General features: G+C 36.1%; 1 protein-coding gene across 9 annotated transcripts in view; it reads left to right on the forward strand.

Moving 5' to 3' along the window:
- KCNQ1 (potassium voltage-gated channel subfamily Q member 1) overlaps positions 1 to 22,473 on the forward strand; it is a 397,025-nt gene that overhangs the window by 144,628 nt on the left and 229,924 nt on the right. For 5 of the 9 annotated variants that reach the window (XM_035328507.1, XM_035328505.1, XM_035328499.1 and 2 more), the window contains exons 7-13: positions 4,263 to 4,373; positions 6,843 to 6,938; positions 9,203 to 9,325; positions 10,341 to 10,482; positions 11,805 to 11,831; positions 13,977 to 14,042; positions 16,297 to 16,417. In XM_035328507.1, the coding sequence (XP_035184398.1) occupies positions 4,263 to 4,373; positions 6,843 to 6,938; positions 9,203 to 9,325; positions 10,341 to 10,482; positions 11,805 to 11,831; positions 13,977 to 14,042; positions 16,297 to 16,417 (686 nt within the window). Of the gene's footprint in view, positions 1 to 4,262; positions 4,374 to 6,842; positions 6,939 to 9,202; positions 9,326 to 10,340; positions 10,483 to 11,804; positions 11,832 to 13,976; positions 14,043 to 16,296; positions 16,418 to 20,790; positions 21,403 to 21,975; positions 22,166 to 22,473 lie in introns of those variants that run through there. The other 4 variants (XM_035328503.1, XM_035328504.1, XM_035328500.1 and 1 more) reach the window with 4 other exon arrangements.

A 22,473-nucleotide genomic window follows, 5' to 3' on the forward strand; every position in this document is an offset into this window, starting at 1 on the left:
ACTAGCCAGAAACTAAGAATACCAACCAGAAAGAAAAACAAACAAACAAAACCCAAAAAAACTTACATCTTTTATTCTTACTAAGTTGGTTAAAGCTGTAGGCTCTTTTTTTTTCTTTTTTTTCTTTTTTCTTTTTTTTTCTTTTTTTTTCAGTGCACAGAAGTGACTTTGCAAATTTTAGGTGAGTTTAACTAACTTTTCCCAATAAGATCTCAATCTCACAAGTTGAGATGTTTAGTTTGGGCCACTATTTGGTTAGGAGGCTTAGATTTAGAGCTGATTTTGATGGCTGAAAATGCCACCCTTAGGGCATATTAGACTAGGCTCCCCAATTGATGGCTGGGCAGCACTGAAGACCTGTTATTTCAGAGACATGACAGTGAAGTTAATATATTCTGTTTGTTTTGTTCACCCATGGGTGTGTAGTTCCATTTCATTTCAAATCCTAAGTTACTGAAGTCTTTTTGTCCTTCAGATGTGGTTGTGTCTCATTTATGTATATCAACCGCATCAAAAAAGGTGGCGTGAGCCTGAAACAATAACTGTATGAAAAAGACTTCGAAATTTCAAGAAGAAAAAGAATCCAAAAGTTCCCTTTAAATATTTATAGCAGTGGTGACCAGGAAGTCCTTTCTTCAGTTTTAGATTACAGTTTTAAATCTGATATTTCTGAATGCTTGCCCTGTAGCACATATTTTCTTAACTTGTTCATCAGAAGGATATAACATGAATCTTTTGAGGGCTCTGCAATGTACATACAGGTTATTTACAGCAGCAAATGAAATTTTTGTTGTGTGAATCAGCTCTTTCTAACATCCTTAGATGTACAAGGAAGAAAAATATTGTCATTTGGAAAAGATTTCAAAATACTGAAAGATCAATAGGTTTTTGTTTGTTTTTTAAGCTTTATACAGATCGCACACTTCATAATAAAATAACAGCATAAGTATCTAATCTGTTTACACTTGTGATGCCTGGATTTCAGAAAATTGGAAAGAATTTACTTTATATTCAACTTGCATGAATGCAGTTGACTAAAGATGTCAAGCAGTATAACGGCTTCTTACGTGATCGTTACGGGAGAGCATTTAAAACATTTAGCAATTTACACTGTACTTCAGTTGCAAAGAAGTCAGGGAACCTGTCAGTGTTTCTGGTGTGTCTCTGGGTGTTCTTGTATTGCTTGATTTTATGAAGACAAGTATTTAAGTAGGTCAGAAAATTCTCAGTGGTATTTGGTATGCGAAAAAATACCCGCTACAATTAATTTTGAGGTTTCAGTGTTACAAACTTAGAAACAAAGAGTTAAGGTATTCTCTGTAAGGTGACTTTCCCTCATTTGCTTTAGTGCTTGGCTTTTTTAATCTTTTAATTTGTATTTGCTCCTCAATCCTGTGGTGTCTGCCTCTGACACGTGCAGTCTTGTGTCCTGTAGCTAACTACCTAAACTGTCACGAAGTATTCAGTATTTCATCAACAGAGCATCATTACACACCTGATTAGTTTGTACTTATTTTATCCAGATAGCTTTGAATAAAATCCCTATTCAGTGCTAACAAACATTGCTATTTATTGTTGCTGTCTAGATATTTTTTTGCTTCAAATTTCTTCCTTTAGACTATCAGTGCATATGTAATGGAAACAGGATTAATTGTAACACCAAAGCCTGTGGTGATGTACATCAGATCAAAGTTCTGAAATAGTCAATGGATGAATATGATTTTGCTCGTAATTAAAACAATTAGTTTTCCACGCTGCTTTGCAATGAAAATTTAATGTGTGAGCTCTTGTATCAATTTAGTTTCATTATGCCAATGTATTTACCATGCTGGATTAGAAGTTGAGTCATTATTTCCATTTTAAGATCCTATTTTACAACTCCAAAATTAGTATTGTACTCTTTAGGGGGTTATAATTCGACTATAAAAAATCATCTGGGGTGGAAACTTGGTATATAGGGTTTTAACAACATATATCTTAGTGAAAAAGAAAATATAATTTTGGAATACAATGCATTTGTAGATGGATTGGAGTTATGAGTGCAGAGAAAATTTTTAACTTAAACGCACATTGTGACTTGCAACCCAATTTCAAAAAAGTTTTTTAAAATATACCCAAACAAACCACACAGAAAATGTTTTTGTCATTGATGCTTCATATAGACCTATTCAGAAGGGATAGGCGGGGATGGTAGTGGGGGCAGAGAAGGTAAATGCCTATGAATTTTGTATGAATTCTTCTTCTGTTATAGTTTTGTATGAATGCTTCTGTTATACTCTAGTCAGCTTAAAAGCACTTTTTTTTTTTTTTTTTTTTTTTTACAGTTCTAGTTGATTCTAGGATTTAAAAATGGCATTACAACTGTAACGCAGAATGGTTGACAAAACTTTTCAATCACCTGGATTTGTAAAGTTTTTCAAAGACTGAGGCATAAAACAGTGGCTTGTCTCATAATCTTTTACATATGAAGGTGTTGGAGGCCATCGTATTTGCTAGAATTCATTCCTATTTTTTCCATACTGTATTTTATTATTAGAAAATTGTAATTAGAATTTAAGATTTCTTTTAAACTGACCATCTTGTGTAGGTAAGGCTATAAGACCATCCCTTCAGGTCCTCGTCAGGCCCTGAATATAGGTGGTATTTCAACAAGAATATCAAGAATATAGGTAAAGGTACATTTGTTCTTAACTTACCTTACTGATTCTTAAAACACTTTTGTATAATAGGAACCAAATTTGGAACTAAGCCACAGTTTAAGAACTTAAATTAATATGAAATGATAACACTTGAATGTTTCCAGTATAAGTAATTTGAAATAAACTTGTAACACCACCACCTCCAACAGCTAGAGCCATCCCTTTGCCATGTGTCAAAGAGAGACAGAATGATTAATTGCTTAGAAGGTGGACAGTGAGAATAGATGGCTTGTTTCATGCATTTCTGAGGTGGGAAGTAAACCTACAATATTTCCCTGTAGTATCTTATCTTTTAATAGCAATGGATGATTATTAATAGGCAGATGGCAACACTTTTCCTGGACCACCTGTCATGCCCTTCCACTTCCCCAAACCCAAACCCACTTCTACTTCCCCAGTCCTATCACTTCACCCTTTAACAAGCATCTCGCCTTTATTAACGTGCCTTTCCCTTCCCTTCTCTTCCACTGTTGATGCTGCTGTGGGCAGTAGCTGCCTTTCTGCAGTTGCAGGGGAGGACACACTGAGGCAGGCAGGTGAGCAGCTGCTGGGCTCAGAAGTGGGTGGCACTTGTGTATTACTCTTTGGGGCCAACATCCTCTGTGTCCTGGGCAGCTGATGCTCACGCTGTCAGAAATCTGAACAGCCAGCAGCTGAGGTGTGCTTCAACTGCTTGAGAGCTTCGTGCGCTTCACATGGTCTGAATTGGTTAGCTTTCTTCAAAGTCACAGATAAAAAATCTCTCTAATTTCCAAATTCAGGAATAGTTTGTGACATAGGTGAGTTTAAATTGCTCTCAGATGCCAAATTTATCCCTTCTGCTTGAAACAAATCCATTCCTTCCTTGAGCTCCTGCAAATAATGACTTATTAAGCCTTGTTATGCTATGTCACCATGGTGGTAATCTTTACTTCACTGAAACCCAAACTCAACAGATGTTTCCTGTATGCATGCATTAAATTATCTGTTCTTGCTCTTGATGTTCTATGCAAGTTAGTGATTCATTAGACTGTTTTAAGGAGCTGTTGCTGTATGGAAATCTTTCTGCTTCTCTTGCTATTTATACCAACGTTATTCTGTAGAATATTTCATGTCTGACCCCATTCATATTCCATAATTACAGTATATATAGCCTGTCTTTGCAACAGCCCTGAAATTCTTCAGCAAACATCCGCTGCTCATAAAGAAAATCAGCAATTCAGAGCCGTTGGCAGCCTCTCCCTAAGGAAAGGGTCTGACATGGGCAGGCAGCCCACATCCCAGTAACTTTGTATTCAGTAAAGTTGTCTCAGCCATGAAGACTTAAATTAATGGTATTACTTCACAAGATTTTAAATATTTTATTGTATTTTATTGTAATTCAATTTCGTGTGCCTCTTTTGTTCTGTTATAGGTGGGGAAGCAAACCCAGAGAGGAGAACTGCCTCCATTAATATAGCACAGATTGTCATTGGGAGAGTTAGGAATGTGACTCAGGTTTCTTTAAAATAAAGCAATAAAAATGAATTAAGAAAAAACAAATACTAATACTTCCTGTAATGCTCTAAGTATTTTTCTTTACAGGTGACAGTTACAACTATTGGCTACGGGGATAAAGTGCCTCAGACCTGGATTGGAAAGACCATTGCATCTTGTTTTTCAGTATTTGCAATTTCATTTTTTGCACTACCTGCGGTAGGTTATTTAGTGCTTTTGCTGGCAATTTGCTGTTGACCCACTATTCATCAGAGGAAACTTTCTGTTAACGATCCTTTAAACTTCAGAAGCTAAAAAGCTTCTTTGTGTAGTTTAAAAAAAAAGGGGGGGGGGGTGCATGAATATGCAGTGTTTATTGCATACAACGCTAGTTTTTCTGTATATTTGAGAAGGGGGTGTTTAAACCAAAAAACTTTGTCTGCCCATCCAAGAAGTACAAAGGAAGTATTCCTCATGCTACGTATCTCTGGACTCAGTGATCTAGTGATGTTTTGGCTTCTTATAGCATTCACTCATAGTTTACTCAAATGTTTAAGTCCAAGGTGAACTGCAAGGTTCTCATACACACCCTTCCTCTGGCAAAACTGCAGAAAAGGTGTCACTGGCAGAGGCAACAGTAAGCAGTCAGGGACAGTTATGTTGGCAACTGATGCAGTCTGCCAAGTTAATGTCTGACCATAGCCAAAGTCTCATTTTCAAAAGTGATTTAGGGTTGAGATTTTAAGTGTTTGGGCTCTTTGTTTGCACTGAAGACAGATTCCCAAGTACTTTCTAACAAGAAACAAGGCACCTGAGTACTAAGAGTAAATTCAAAATCAGTGAAAGATGGGCTGTGGTTTGAAAGCCCCAAAATGTTCAGTGCAAAGAGTAGTTCAAGGTATTGCTTTCACAAATTTAGCAATACTTGTGAATTGTTCTGTTAAAATGTTTGTGTGACCAGAATTGTGCTGTCAGAAATTTTGTGCAATTTGGTGTGAAAGGGGTGAAAAAGTCTAGATCTATATAGAATACTTCCTACTGTAAAATCTTGCTAGTTTCAGCAAGCCTGTTACTTCAGTGACACAGTTCTGTCAGCATAGTGTAGCTATGGCAGGGAAGTGATGGGGACAGAATGGATAAAAGTGATACTTCTATGCCAGCACCTCCACAAAAACTCTTTGTGAAATGTAACAGCAGCTATTAAAACTAAAATTGTTTTTTAAAATTAGTCACTCTATAAAAGCTGCAGTGCTTTCGAGTGTAGATTTTTAGATTCTCCAACATCAGTTTGCCATTAAAAGTGTATTCTCTCTTCCCTCCTCACTCTGACCTTTCATGTTTGTTCCTTGTTTAGAAGGGAGATTTAGTAAATGAAATGATCTGCAAGAAAGATGCCAAAGCTGTTTTTTTTTTGGCTGAGTTTTTTTTTCTCAGACTTGAATGCCAGCAATGATGTTTTATAAATACTTGTACAGCAGCCTCACCTTCACAGCACTGCTTTTATGTTTACCTGTCAGTTTTTCATAACTGTAGAAATAAAAGAACACCCCCCACCTTTATTGCTGTGGTTTTATTACTGAGTTAAGCTATTTCTGTGAGTTGGCCCTAAGGGGAAACTTAGATTTTGAAGCTCTAGTGGTAAATAGTTGATACGTAGTAGCTATTGCATACGTCTTGCTCCCATTTTAAGCAGACGAGCAGGCTGAGATCACAGACAGAAGTAATTGTGGCTAAAGAGAACTAACTGTTCATGGTCTAGCAACGATTCTGCGTTTCCCAAATAAGTGATGTTTGATCATCGTTAGCTCTTTGATCTTTGCTCAGTGATTGTAATAGTAAGAGTCTTTCCTGTTTCTTTCAAAATACTGGATGATTAATATATTTCTTAGAGGTTGAGCCAAGATCACTGGCTGCTCTGACACCTTGACTACCATATGTAGAAAATGAATTATGCTTTTTTGAGTAGTTGTAGTCACATTAGCTGATTTATAGAAGATGTGTTCTTATCTCTGTGTTACTAAAACCTTTGTTAAATATGTCTACAGCTATGCACATGACAACATAAATGACTTGCTCTATATGTAATTATGGACTTAAGTTACATTACATTTGGAAGTTGTTTTAGGTTGTACACCATTCAGTGCCATTCGTCCATGCCCCTTGTCCTGATAATTGATTAGATGGCCTCTTGCTGAACTCACCACAGTCCTGACTGTGTTGTAATGGTCCTTATCCTCTTCCCTGTCCTCCCATCCCTGCATGGGTTAACATATGGAAAAAGGAATTGCCATGCTACAGTTAAAAAGCTTTGTTTCTCATAAAAAAGAAGTTAAGCACATCAGGTTAATATTTTTCCCTTCTCTATCATTCCCTTGCACAAGCATTTATGAGACTTCTGGAGGGTATGAAATATCATTTCTGCTTGCTTTTTAGTGTTTGAGCCCAGTAGACTTAAATAGGCTTTGGATCAGGGCACGACAGCATTCATAGTTTGTTTCAACAAGTAATACTAACTGAGTCTTGAAACTTAACAGTATTAAGTCATTTCCTCTAAGTAATTAGTTGGGTTTTATGATGCTGAATGGGAGTTTATTAATACAACATAATTTGGCAAGCTTATGTATGCTTTCTTTTCCTCCTTTACAAAAAAAAAATAAAATAAAATCTGTGTTTTCTTTCTTACCACAGGGAATTCTTGGTTCAGGCTTTGCCCTAAAGGTACAGCAGAAACAAAGACAGAAGCATTTCAACCGTCAAATTCCAGCTGCTGCCTCTCTCATACAGGTACCAAGTTCTTGTATTTTGCATACTATCATTTCTCTCCATTTGTAATCTCTTCAAAACTTGGCAGTATTTTGGGGCCTAATTCACATTTAAAAAAAAAAAAAAAAAAAAAAAAGTATAGGAGTTGCAGATGCAAGTCTCTTAAACAGATTTGGAAATCCCACCTGTAGTGTAAACCAATGAGCAGAAACTTCACTCCCAAATCAGTGCCAATTCTTTGCTTCAGCTCTTTAAAATGAAAACTGAAGGCTATCCTGTGGTTAGTGGATAATTTACCTGTGGAAAATATTATGAAATGCTGTGCTTGCAATAGTGAAAAACAGAAGAGGCTTCATGTGAAATTGTATTTACAAGGAGCAATTTATTTTTAAAAAACACAAATGTCAGATATGCTTCATTTTCCTTGGTACAAATACATTCTAAAAAATCCCAATTTTAGGAGAATTAAGTCAGCGTCTTAAATAAGAAACATCTTCTCTGCAATTTTCAGTGCCATTGTAAGTGTCTGGGAAACATGGAGATTCTGCAAAATCAGTCTTTTTGTGCTAGATAATAAACAGGCAGAAAATTTTTGATCCCCTCAGTTAAAAACATGGTTGCAGATCTGTGTCAGTAAGGTCAATGAGATTTTATCTTTTATTTCAGCAGAGCCAGCATTTCACTCTGGAGGTGTATTAATATTGTTTCATTGCACGTTTTTTCCAACTTCTCTTCTGTCATTCAGTTTCTGCACATAGCTTTAGAATTACAGGATGATTTTTTTTTTTTTTAAGTAGGTGTACAACTACGCTGTATCATTTTTGCATTCTTATATGACTTATTTCTCCAGCTTCATGAGTGAATGTGGATTTCCAGGTCAGGCTCTTTATAGGAACAGTAGCTAACTATAAAGTTTATGCTTGAAACTAAACAGTCCCAGAGTTAATATGAAAAAGGTTTAAATTTAAGGCTCTGGTAATAGTTAGAGATTAGCCAAAAGTCTTCATACTCAGTGTGTTTGATTTGGATCGCATGGTCAGAAAAAGGTATGATTTTGCAAAGAATGGCTTTTTAGTGTCCCCATCAATCCTTTTGGGAAGTCAACCCCAAAATACCAGGAAGTCTGAGATTGCATCTCTAGAATACCATTCTTGGCTCGATCTGAAATATTGAGGAGTGAAGGGTAGACAATGAGTTGCTGATTACCTGATAAGTGACAGTTGCAATTTACTAGTGGTTGTGGAGCTCTAGAAGCCCATTTGAATAAATACAACTAATTTACAAAAGGATTATTTTTAAACCAAGAAGATTATGAAACGAGTACAAGACAAGGCAACAGCTGAAATTAGTGATAGGTTTTCCTGTATTCCTTCTTGTTTTCTTCTAGAGGCCAATTGTTTTTATTAACCATGAATTACATGGTGATTGTTTAATCCTTTATTTTCCAGCTGCTGTTTGATTTTTCTTTACCATTCTGCACTGCTTTTTTTCCTTCATCTTGTGTTTTCTGCCATTTCGCACTTCAGATTTTGTGTGTATAAATACATAGATACGCGTGTGCTTTTCTGTAGTGTGGAAGTGAGGATCTACCATTTGAATTTAGAGACTAATTATTAATAATCCCTGATCATATATTTACATTTTAAGGGTAAATGCAGCAGTGTTCTGTCTCTGGTCTCGTTTCCTATCCCTGCTTTTCCTCCTTTTTGTTTTTGAACATAGTACTTTAATCACTAGTTGTTGGGGGAGGTGGAGGATTGCTTTTGATTTTGGGCTCCTAGTTAACTACTAGTGCTGTTCCATCATGTGCTCTCCCATTATCATTTCTTTTTAAGAATATAGCCCTATTGACCATATCACAAGTGCTTTTTTTCCTGACAGCACTCTTGTGGAAGTATGGGGGATTGATTTTTATTTTTTGAGTAGGGGCCTGAAACATAGGATGCAATAGGCAAAATGCTGAAAGTCATTTAGGGAAACTGTGGAAGAACAAGAAATTCAACCCCAGTCTTTTGAGTCCAGTCTAGAATTCTTTTATTATTTGTTGCTAATGCAAACGAAAGTTGCACTTCAAAAGATTGATCTTGTTTTCCGCTTTGCCCAGTTCAGACTCGATGGTTTCTGTTTACTGAATAAGAATTCTGAACCATACTGAGTTAATATTTCCATGGGGGAAAACCAATAACACTTTTAAATAAAGAATGTCTTATGTGCTGACTTGGACGTATGGGTAGCTACAATTCTGATCACATTAATTGTTCTGTTGCTTACAACTTTTGCCCTAGACTGCATGGAGATGCTATGCAGCAGAAAACCCAGACTCTTCTACATGGAAAATATACATTCGAAAACCTGCCAGAAATTATCATTTGCTGTCACCCAGTCCAAAACCGAAGAAATCTGTAATGGTATCAGTAACTAACATTTCTTTTTATAGTAGTTTCATTTTTTTTAATTGGATTTAATTTGTTTTATGTTCTAGAGGCTCTTTGTAGTCTTTATTTTACAGAGTATTACTGGGTTTCAAAGTTTCAATTACAAATCAGTTTGGGGATTTTCAGTAACTGTAAGTTTAAACTATAACTTAATTTGCTTCACTTCCTAAGGGTGACTTTTCTAATGGATTTGGAAAAGAACAATAATGAACATAGGCATATCAATCAATAACTCAGTGTTATTTGGAGAAGTATAAGCAAAGGAGAAAAAGAAAACGAGTATTTCCAAACTGGTTAAAAAGCAAACAAACACAACCAAAAAATAATAATAATAATAATAAAACAAACAACAACAACAACAAAACACCTGATGCTTCTGTCAGCTATTGATTTTATGGCTCTTTAAACTTCTGTGATGAAGACATCTTGTGCCTACATGTGGCAGTATCTTAATATCCACCAATTCCATAACTTAAGATTGTTGTCGTTGTTAAAATACAGCAAGGAAAATAAACTTTGCCAGAATCTTTGTTATCTAATACTTCATCCTCTCTATTGGAATAGTAAGGTGGGGTAGTTGTGCACTGGAAAGGAGAGGATGTTTTACAAAAATTTCTCCTAGTATCCCAGATTCATCTGAGTTCTGTAGCACTATAGCCGTTTGCTCTTTGCTGAAGGTATGATTTATTGTGTCCATTAAATGGTGAAGATATTCTAGACTAGTTTGATTTATATAAACTGTTGAAGAGCTAGCAGATTTTTTTACTTCAGGCAAGGGATTTGCTAATGATGATGTGTGGAATTCTAGCAATTAGACAGTTTTGGGAAATGGTGGGCACTTGCAGAGAAATGCACGGTATATAGTATTATCGGTCAGGAACTCTTTTTGGTGGATATAGCTCGGTAGGGGCTTCATTATTATTAAAGACAATGAAGATCTTACTAAATGTGGCTTGGTTTAGTAATTTAAAATATGTTTATATTTTAGGTTAAAAAGAAGAAATTTAAGTTAGACAAGGACAATGGGCCTTCTTCTCCAGATAAGATGCTAACTGTTCCACACATCACTTATGACCATGTGTCTGATGACAGGAAACCTGATTTCAGTTTTGATACATATGAAAATTCTGGTAAGAAATTCTGTTATAAAATGCCAGTTAACTGTGTTGGTGATTTACACATAGGCAGTCTTTAATATGTAGGACAGAAAGGACGGAACTAGTTGTTGTCCTTATTTCTGAAGAAAAAGTACTTTGCTTTTTGACTTTACTGGCTTGTCTGGTTAAGTTTCAACTGTTCCGTTAATGACTGTACTTAATTAAAGACAAACTAAAATTATTTGTCATTTCTGTCTGCCAGAAGAGCTACCATCTCCGAGCCTCGTTCTTACAATACACAGTTCTTCATTTTATTGAAGCTATTAGCTGTCAGCTTTTCCACGTGAAATTTACCCAGGACATGTTACTATTGTGCTTGTACCTCAACCAAAAGGGACTGACGTGTCTTGGCCACTCTGAGCATAGTCTGCTATGTGAAACCATCATGTGCTCTTGCCATCTGCTCAGTAGAGTAGGCTGTGAATCAAATTTTGAAAGCAGACGTATTTTATTTAAATGTAGATCCATCTGTATTAACTGTCACTGTACAAATAGGTACAGTGCAAGGAAAAAAGGACCATATTTGATAGTCACCTTATTGATGCATTTGTTACAGATGCCTTAGTTAAAATGAACTTCCAAAATAACACAGAGTTTACACTGCTTCTTCTTGGTTGTATTTTTTTGTTTGTATGTTTTTACAAATGCATTTTTTACTAGAAGTTTTTATTTATGTATGCCAATTGTGTTTATTTGTGTTTGCCAATTCTGGTAACAAAAATGAGTTTTTTTTTTCATTATTATTGATTATAGATGCCTTAAGCACTTTTCTCCTAAAGAAAAAAAAAAAATGGCAGACTGGATTAATTTTAATGACCATTTAAATAAGATTAAAATGTGGGCTGGCACCAGGCATATTTTAATTCAGGCAAAAAGTGTCACCTTTTGTACTCTATGGCACATTTCTTTATCATTTCTTGTTCTGCAACATCCATGCTTTTCCACTCTCTCGGCTTCTGTTAAGGACTGATTGCGATTTGCATCTGGCAATAGAAATGACCTAACAGTTAGAACACGGGCAAATAGTAAGTTTACCCTGTGTATCAGGCTTTGAGTACAGATATCTATGTTCAACACAATCCAGTGAATGACGCTTCAGATGCATTGATTTGCCAAGTCCTACCTTTTATCTCTAAGTTTCTAAGGACAATGTGATTTGCAAGCAGCCTACTACTGCCACTTCAAAATCAGCTCTATAGCTTTCATTAAAAGGATTTTCTCTAATTTCTTCTGACACTTACCTTTTTTCTTTTTTATCTGTGTTCTGCTCTCTCTAAACTGTTACAAGTATACAGGACAAACAGGAATGTTAAAATTGCATGGTAAGTTGAGGAAAAATTTATTTCTGGCATGCCAGCTTATGACAATGTAACATTTTTTGCAGTGCTGTTTATGTGTGTCTAGTGCCATATAGTTTCTAAGAAATCTTTTGCAGCCAAGGAGATCTAGACAGACCCAAACTTTACTTTCTCACACTATAATTGCAATCACACACACAGTTCTAGTGCAAAAAGAAAAGTGAGCACTCATAAAATATTTGTTTATGAGTAGATTATCACTTGTTGTTTCCTCATAATTGAGAAAAATTGCTAGTGAATGTATAATTGATAACAAAAGATAATACAAACATAATATAAGCTATAATTCATCTAGTAATTAAGTTATATGCTCAGATAACTGAGAATTAATTTCTAAACAAATAGATGGGGATGGGAGAAAAATGTCCAAACTTGACCTCCAAAATTGTGCACTCTGAAGTAGGCACATCTGTTCCTGTAAAAATGCTCTGTAGAGCATGAACAGATGGGAACCCATAAATTAAATAATTTATTTTACTGTTTGTCTGGATTCTGTGATCACTTAAGCAGCCATGTAGTCCTGTGATGTTTCTAATGTGCTTGTTTAGGCACTTTCTTAACAATTGAGTGTTCCCCAAAGACTCTAGGATTTGAGCTAGGTCTAAGCAAAAAAAAAACAAAAAACCTGTGATTTAGTGAGAGTGCTGCAAACCACCTGTAAATTTTCTACACTGCATCCACTGGAGACTGTAGAGGCTCCTTTTCATTAATCAAATGTAAGGATTCTCAGACTTGGACTTAAACACCTGAAAATACAGGGTTCTGTTTCTCATTTGAACCCACATGGAACATAGCTGTAATTAAGGTGGTGAAAGAGCACAAACCAAACTGAATCTGCCTGACTCCCCTTGGCTAGTCCTTGGTTTGCCCCTTTTCCTGCTTCCACTTTTCTCCTGTGTTCCAAGGGGTGCATCCCCACTGGGGGTGAGTGTGGTGGAACAAGCTCAGGAGAGGATCAAGAGCCGTCAAGCCACCTGTTATACATAAAACAAGAAACTTCCTCATACTGGGGAAACATCAGAGGAGCTTCGCCAGCCACCATAGTTTCAATTTCCTAGCCAGACAGAGTAAACTCAGTGGACCTGAGAGTTCACTTAACACTGTTCTGATAGGGACTCAAAGAAATAGAGGAGAAAGTGTATATTTGTACTTAGTGTGAATACAATTACAAACCTCCTTTCTCCTGGCATCATCAGTTCAGCAAGGACTGAAGAGCATGCCTAATAATGCCTAATACTGACAGAACACTTGCAAAAATGAGGATTGGGTGTTTTTTTTTTCTATTTTTTCTTTTATTTATTTTTTTCACTCCAACACATTTATATTTTGAGTTCTTCGTACTGCATAAGAGAAAGTCTTCTTTCTCTTCATATTCTTTCATATTCTTCTTCTGAAGAATATGACTCTGACCCAGTGTATGAATACACAGGCATTTTTTTAATTAAACAGTTATTAAAATGACAAGGCTATTTAAAAGAACTAAACATAGTGTTATGTTTTCCTGAGTCTTTCTCAGCATTGACTAATCTTGTTTGCCTGAAACTTCTCCCCAAGAAATTCAGCTTGAGGCAGGCACTTGGCTTAAATGGTTGAACCTGGCAATTATAAATAAGTGCTTTTATGGGATGTTGGGTAATTTCTACCATAAGCAGCAGACTGAAATCTGGCCAGGAGCTACCTACACTGTGGACAGTATGAACGAGACCAAGAGGGGTCTATACAAGGTTGTACACTTTGGGAAGGGAAACACTCGAGGGAGCTGTGAAGTTAGGAAGGAGGAGGCAAACATGAGATTACTTTTTTTTCAAAACAGGACTGGCATGTAGGAAGGAATATATTGCAACAACACGGTGAAGAATGTTTTAAGAGGCGCAATGCCTCCCCTAGTGGTGATTTAATATTCTGCTAGTATGTAATAGGTGCTGGAAGAGTTTTCGCAGAAACTCTTTACCGGTACTTTTTTTATTTTTAAAGGTGTCAGGTACAACATGCTGTATTTTAGGTATGTCTGCATCTCCTCAGCTGCCTGTCTGCAACTTTTTTCTATTTTTTTTTTTTTTTTTCTCCGTCTCCTATCTCTGTTTTATGTGTATCTTTACTATGACTCAGATTGTCAGCGCTCCTGGCCATCCTTTTCCACAGACCAGCAATCTTCCAGCGCTCCTTCCTCTCCAGGTAAAGCTGATAATATTTCATTGCTCCATCACCTTTGTTAATTACTAAATCCTTCCAATGCTCTGTCTGGAATTGCCTGTCATAGCACAGAAAATTATAGTGCTGTTTTTTAAAGAAAGCATTAGGCATCTTAGTAGAATTTTGGGTTTGGAAAGTTTTTCAGATTGTAAACTGCAAATGTTTAATAATAAAAAATCTGCAGAACAGGATTATTTTTCTAATTTTTCTATTTTTCTGCATTAATTAAAATTCAGGTTTTCCATGAAAAATGCTGTAAAGTTTTCTAAATTTTTGACTGTACTTGCAAAAGGGGAAGTGTAAAGTACTTTCTATTGTGAGCTATATACTCCACTACCATAAAAGCATCTCTATACATTTCATATTGTATCCAAAATGGTTGTGTTGGTAATATAGAAAAGTCATCACTGATTTCTTATTATTGTGGTTATAATAATTGATAAAAAGCAGGGGTTCTACTGTTATGGGGAGTGTATTCTCTGCCATTTCAAAGTACTGCCCACCATTATCAGTTGGATACTCATACCTGCTACCATAGTTGCTACTGGTAGCCATCAAATACACAGAAAATAAAGTTTTGGGGATCCCTGAATTATGGTAAATATCCCTTGCTATATCTGTTTTGTTTCTTTTCACTCATTATTATCCATTTAAAATGAATTTATAAAGTTGCCTTTTTTTTTTTTTTTAGCCCTTTCAACATACTTTTAAAAAATGCTTTGTTAGAAACACTCCTCAGGAGTCCAATGGCTATGAATTTTTATGTTATCTATATTAGATGGTTAGGAAGTTGTTGGTCAATATTACAGCTAACAGCTGATCTTTGTACCAGACTGGCAGAGATTATGGCAAGCTTTAGTTTCTTCTCTTCTGCTTCACTGTTTTTGCAAGTTCTCAGCAATATTTTTTACCTGGGGTAGCTGAGGCAGTGTATGTTCCTCGGTGCTCTGCTATAGCTTTGCTTCAAGGCACTCTGTGGAAGGAAACCCCTCACTAATGTCATTTGCTTCCCTAGGCCCCTCCTCACCCTGTGCAAGCAGGTCAAATTGAAGTGATTTGATGTGGTTGCTCCTTTATACTGAAGCAGCATTTAAGAATGTGAGAGTAAAGAGTAGAGAGCTGCTTTGGTCACCAGAACAGACTGATCTTGCTTATGATCATCTTAGAAAATTTTAAAATAAAAAGAGGGAGAAAATATGTTTGCTTTTTATTAAGCAGCTTTTCATCTCAGTGCTCCCAGAGAGCTAGTAGGTTGAGGTACAATCTTGATTGCTTGTTACTTGTGAGGATAACTACTTACTGGAGTGAAACAGTTGCATGTTAGGGAATTTCTACAGAATTTTGCTTACTGTTGTTTTTATTCTCTCTGCAGTTGTTTTTATAGTCAAGTATAAATACAATAGTGGTTTTATATATACGGAAATTTTGTGGCTTCTCTGATAACTGTCAGGACCACACTCAAAAGAGCACTTAGCATTCATAATGTTAGTCTGGCAGAATTTAGGAGCCTGAAATTAAAAATGAAATCTATACCACTCTGCCTAATTTCTTCGATGCATGAAAGTGTTGGTGTAGAAGTAACTAAAAACTTAGAATATCAGACATTTTGCAAAATGGCCCTCCCACTTAGGACATCCTCCTGGATGAACTGGACATCTCAACACCTAGCTCATATCTGGGTTGACAGTTGAGGTATCCCTGTGCTGAATCATGAGAGGGATTGGGAACCTGTAGACATCTCACCATCTCACTCCTTGGGGAATCTAGGCCTGTTTTCTTGATCCTAGTCATAGTAATTACAGCCCAGAAAGCTGATAATATAAACTAAAACATGAAATAGAGTTGACACAAAAAGAAACTGATCTTGTAATCGAAGTGCTCACATACTGCTGCTGTAGGACATATACATGGCTGATTTTACAAAAGTTACTGTACAATAACTTTTATAAGGCGTGAAGTTGCCTGTGATGTAGATACTCTGAATTCTAGTCTATGAGGAGTATGAACAACAGAAAAGGGAAAAAAATCTTTAAGTCCTAAGAAGCTGAAATGCTTCAAAAATAATTAGTTTTACTTTTCATGAGCTCTGAGCTATATGCCCATTTTTTTGTAGTAACTTCTGTTTTCAGTATTCTGCTAAAATTTACAGTATTTCAGAGATGCAAACAAGCAGTAGATCCTCCCTGAAAAAGCCAAATGTTATTGCTTTAACTTTTATCTGCATATTTCCTCACAGTGAAAAAAAGCCCGACGTTTTTAGATGTGAACACAGGACCCTTCATCAGGACCAACAGCTTTGCCGATGAGCTTGACCTGGAGGGTGAAACTCTGTTGACCCCAATAACTCACATCTCACAGTAAGTCAAGGCTATTGAATTGTGCATTAGTTGACTTAGACAAGAGCAGCCAATCCAGGTGGGAGGAGCTGAAATATGGAGCTGATAGGGCTATCTCAGATATTTGCGTCAAACTCTTTTACCTTGAAGTTGGTGTATACTGTTCTGAGTGCCAGTAAATCTTCGTGTTGACCTAAAGAAAAGTTCACTTGGCTGTGACACACAGCTTTAGTTTTGAGCTAATGTCTGTGGGCAGCTGGTGGTTGATAGCCTCAGGATTTTCACATGGAGACAACGTGTGGGAGTACTTGCCTGTTGAGAATTATATTAATCCCTCTACCATTTTCCAGAGGAATAACTGTAAAGGGCAAATTTTGAAATACTTCTTACATGAAACACCAGCCTTTCAGTTTCAGCAGCGCCTTCTCAAACTGTCATATGATGATCTGCATTGGAAGAAAAGATCTGTTTTGGTCTTTATTACTGCTTTGTGATATATAAAAAATGATCTGAAATAGGCCTTTTTTTATTTTGTCTTTTTTTTTTTTTCATTTTACATTTTCCCCATATCTTTTATGTTAAAATGTTATCTTCATGTTTTGAGATTATCCTCAAATCCTTAGGAGAATGAAGTTGTAATTGCACGATAGCTTCATAAGGAAAAGTGACTTGAGAATTGGAAAAGATATTATTTGAATGCCTTAAAAATGTCTATCACTAGCTAATTTGAATTCCTGACACATTACTATTAATTTCCATAGCAAGTGCATGACAGTGTGTGAAAGATTAAGCTCATTCACCCCTCTAGGTGAGGCATGAGAGAGTTTCTTCCCCTTCTATTCCTAGAAATCCTCAGATTTCTGCAGTGAAACCACAGATGAAAATTCTTGGCATGCTTAATTTTCTGAGGTACAAAACATGCAGAAATGCTGGCTGCCAATTTTCAGGCCTTCTTTCTATGTGATATAAATAGCAGAGAAGCACAAACATATTTTTTATAGCCCATATAGGAAGTTTTTTTTTTTTTTTAATAAAAATTTTAAAAAGTAAGATGTGGGGAGCCTTCCCTGCTACCAAACAAAAAGACGCACATTTTCAGTTGAATCACCTACATGCACATACATTTGTAAGAAGTGAATTTAGGAGGCTTTTATTCTGAAAAAAAATTCTTAGTGGTACAAATAGGAGCAGGAAGTCATAAATTTCCTCAAGACTTAGACAAGAACAACGGAGCAGCAAAACCAGATCTAGAAGTTTCTTTGCACAGCTTTTTTTAAAATTTAATTTACTGCAGTATTGCAGGCTTTCTTTAAGAAAAATAAGCCTTGGTGGTAGGAGTTTACATTATTGTTTTTGGATTTGAGAAGCATTCAATTATTTCTCATTGTCCCCTTCATTGATGCATTTCATAAAGTAAGGTGCTCCATTATTTTAAAGTCAGATTTTGTTATATTTGAGTGTTTTTTTAAAGTATGGGCATTTGTGGGAGACCCTAGGATATAGAGATATCGTGTATCAGCTGAAAAAATCTTACCAAACTAGCACCCTAGTCTTTTAGTAACAGGCATATTTCTCTTTTACTACTTCAGTTTTTTGGTTATAATCTTTGTTCACATTCCTAGATTGCTCTAGGTCATGAATGATGGGATGGTACAAAGCATATCCCTGTATTTGCTTTGAATCAAGTCTATATTGGGAAGAAGAAAGTGCAGACTTTTTTTGTTTATTTTGTAAGACTTTTGGGTTTAGATTCAAAACTGGATAAAATATTAATTGAAATGCGTTCCTTTGAAGCATGGGTGCCCAAACATTGTAAAGCCTGAGGACTGTTCACATGGAAGCACGTGTACTTTGCATGCAGTTGATTAAATGCCTGAAATAATGCCAGATAGTTCTATAGATAGGAGGGTTTGGCAAAAAGTTAGTGAAAACCCTTTGTTTTGCAGTGTCAGCTGGTGTATTTGGCATTCAGCTAACAGACCTTCCCCAAAATTTTGAAATTCAAAAGATTGTAATGTTAGTTTCACTGTTGGGTTGTATAGCCTGCCTACATTTGGGGTGGCTGTAAAGCGAGCTGCTGTACAGCACTTCACTAGACACACATGCTGCTGGTTGATGAAGACCCGTCAATTTCCATGAATTATTTGAACAAAGGCTTATTTTTCATTCTTAATTTCAAAGTCCTAGGGAGCACATTTATAAGCTGGTTATATATGTATTAGTAGGACCTGAATGTCTGCCATGTGGGCATAGAAATAAACATCAAATTTAGAACTGAGCAATAAATACATCTGTGTGCAAACCCCTTTACTAACCATTTCTATTACACAGAATATCAGTCCATTCAGTTCCATGTCAGTGTGCATATTTAATTCAGGCATGGAAGCTATGTTATGCATGAGAGAACCCAGGATGAATTATTTTGTTCTGATGTCCCCAGTAGTGAAGCATTTTATTTCCTTAAAGCTATCACACGTACAGTATGGTTGCTCCAGATTAGCTGATAAGGAAATAAACAACCATTATGCAAGTATTCCCAGGTACTTAACAAAAATACAGCAGCAGCTATGAAAACAAATTAGTAGGGAAAAGTCAAATTGAGTGCAAATAGCTCTAGTTTCAGGTCTTAAAATCAATCCATGTTCTATCAAACGAACATAAGCATGAAGACTGTTTCAGGAGGCGAGGCATACTATAAAGCTCTTCAGTTAAGGATTCTTGGATTTGGTATTAGTACAACTATTTCCTCGTCAATTATATATTTATCGCAACATACAAATTAGCTTATCCATAAACCATGGAAAGGAAACTCCAGAATAAACATGTATTTTTTGAATTCATAAATACACAAGTAAGTATTACACAGTTATTTGGTGACACAACTGGAAAGTGACTTCCGATTGACAGTGTGAAGAATATTTCCTTTTAAGAGGTAATGTAAATCTTCCAGCAAAAGTGTGGGGGGGTACCTGCTGTATTACTGACAGGCAAGCACCTGGCGTCATTGTGGCTTAAAAACAGCGAGCCTAAGTTTGTTCCTCACTTGCATTGGGTCATAGAAAGAAAATGCCATCTTTCAGCCATTATGACAAAGGGCTTTGAGGCTGCTAGGCCTAAGTTTACTTTAAATTGAATTTCAGTGTACTGCTTGCTTATGCAAAAAATATTTCTTATTTATATTTTCATAATATGTAGGTGCATATTCCCATTGGATTTAATGGAACTATTCTTCTATTCTTATGCCTAGTAATAACAATGCAGGGTTATGGTGTTTATTTTATTTTATTTTTTTCCCCCAGGGTGTTCTCTTTGCTGTATTTTAAAAGTGTTTCTGAAATAAATCATGTAGCAATTATAGCCCTATTTGTGTGGAATTAGAAAGGGGAAATCTTTCATGTGGAAAGATTGCTGTAGCAGTTAATCATGTCACTACTACTTTGAGGAACCAAAAATACAGAAGCACTTTGAGAGCTGATTTTCAAGCAGGAAAGTGATTAGCATATAGAAAAAGAAATTTGCAGCAGGTGTCTGCAGAAATACAGAATAGAATAGTAGAGGATAGAAGAGTTAATTGCACTTAGCCTCATACATGAGGAGTTTTATAAACTTACCATGCAGATTCAGGTGGTGCAATCTAATTAGCTGTCAGACCTCACCTACTAAATGAACTGTAACAGTTTGAAAAATGCCGTAAACAGTGTATTGTTTAAGACTTGTCTCTTCAATGATATGTTTAATTGTCTTTGTGGTCTCCTCCATTGTAAAAGTGACACACAACTAGACTGTAGCAATACTACACCTCTTCTTTGGACTTCTCACTGCATGCTTTCTCTCTAATTAGTGTGTTCCTCTATTGTCATCTGTTCCCTGTCTCACTTCATTGAGTCTTTTGTTCTATTTACATTTTAAAGCAGTGGAAAATCAATGCTACTAGTAGTTAAGCCTCGGTTACCACAAGGTTGTTTCCATGTCTGTGTTCATATAACCATTTAATTTTCAGAACCTTTTTTAATTTTACATTTGGCAGTAGCTGAAGGTAGTTGAAAGAAATAAGTTCAACTTCTTAACATGCAAATGGGAAGGAATAGGCAAAAAATGGATTAAATTGAGCTGAAAAGGGAACAGAAGACAAGAATGAAAACTCTCAATCCAATGTATCTTTTTATAATTATTTTTTACCTACGTAAAGATGGTCTTTTACCTATTTAAAGAGCTCTCTATTTTCATGAACCTTACAGAGATGCCACTGAATCAAAAATAAATTCAAGTCTGTTATTCGTTTCCGTATTTTCCCATTGTTAAGATACAACAGCTCAGTAGCTTGGTTAATCAGTTCTGGTATATAAATGTTTAGTATTTCTTTCTGGTTCATAATAAGTAATTTATTTTTTTAGGGAAATACTATCTTTAGAATTACAGAATCATCTAGACTGGAAGAGACCTTTGAGATCACCAAGTCCAACCAAGGACTCCTGGTAGAGTTGTTTAGGTGTTGAGTTGGAAGTCAATGACGTGTTCCAATAGTGGAACAACTCTTCTTTGTTAAACAGCACAATAGATGCAATAGTTAAGCAAACAAATGTAGTGCTTTTTAATCAGTTTTAGATCAAGAGGAAATGATTACAGATGGATCTTCCAGAATGATTGAAATGAATGCTTTTGGACACTTTGAAAAGTAATAGAAATGATCAAAATAAAGCGTGCTGATAAACACTGAGTGCAGTATCCATAGAGCTGTAGTTACCACTGGCTTTTCATTGAAATAATGTTTTCTTTCTTGTTTCTTTAAGATTTTTATTATTGTTCTATGTTTTAATTAACAACATGTAATCAGTTGGCATGAGATAGAACCACGTTTTCTAGAACAAACAGTGCTGAATGTGTTTTATAACTGTCTCTTTTCTGTTAAATTATCAGTGAGCGGAAACCTATTTGCTTTGATTTGATAGCTCATATTGTAAAAGATTCCTGCTTTTATCTTCCCCTCCTATGCCAAAATGACCCTGTGAAGTCTGAGCAAATATTTCTTTTTTACTCTCAAGTGGTCAGATCCAGTGACTGACTTCTACTGTCACAAGAATTTTGTCTGAAATGCTGCTAACAACATTTAAACCATGATTTGCACAGGGTGCTAACAACATTTAAACCATGATTTGCACGGGGTCCATTTTATAATTAATGACAGGACATGTTAAGAGCATAGCATTGATAGCAACTGTTTGTAAAAATATTCTTGAGCGGAGACCAGAACTTAATGATCAAACTTCATTGGTTACTGTTCTTTACATTATTCCATTCATTTACTTTGCTTGCAAAAGGAAAACCTTCAGTGCTTGCTGTATGTTGGGCAGCATTCAATTTTTATTTGGCATATTTTGCTATGTTGTCAAACTCCCTGTTGTCAACTGTCTTAATATTTTTCTAAAAAGAGGGAGGACTCTCCCAGAGTTATTCCCTCTCGTATGGAAAAGCATCATTATATCCTGTGCTTTGGTGATAAATTAATCATAAACTTAGCCATAGAAATCAAGCCTAGAACTCTGTATGTATCAATAATCAGATCTTTCTCATCTGTTCAGCTGCTTTGAGCCACTTGAAGATGTGAAGTGTCCCCAAAGCTGCTTTAACAAGCAATTAAGAACGTTCTTTTCTTGGAAGGAAATCCCGTAACTGCGATAAACGAGACACTGTGGTGATTTCAGCAGCATCATCCTTTTTTTTTATTTATTTTATTTTTACTGTGGGTCCTATGACAGGGGAAAAAGCTGTGGTAATCCAATCCTAGATGTGGCTAAACACAGAATAGTCACTGAGGACACAAGGCTTCTCTGAGTTAACAAATTACTCCTCGTAAGGTAGCTCCAGATTTAGGGGCCTGCAAAGTTCATCTGCAGGTGCAGGGCTAGGTGGTTGTAGTAGGGCAGGACAAGAGCAAACTTGTCTCTTACAGAAGGTAGTTATTCTAGGCCAGTTGTGCTCTTCATACTTTATAAGAATTTGATTTCTGGCTTATGAATATTGCTGTCATCCAGAAGCACTGCCCAAAGGGCTATGACATTCCTACTGTAGCAATGAGC

The sequence above is a fragment of the Oxyura jamaicensis genome, chromosome 5 (assembly GCF_011077185.1).
Source record: "Oxyura jamaicensis isolate SHBP4307 breed ruddy duck chromosome 5, BPBGC_Ojam_1.0, whole genome shotgun sequence".
Classification (NCBI taxonomy): domain Eukaryota; kingdom Metazoa; phylum Chordata; class Aves; order Anseriformes; family Anatidae; genus Oxyura; species Oxyura jamaicensis.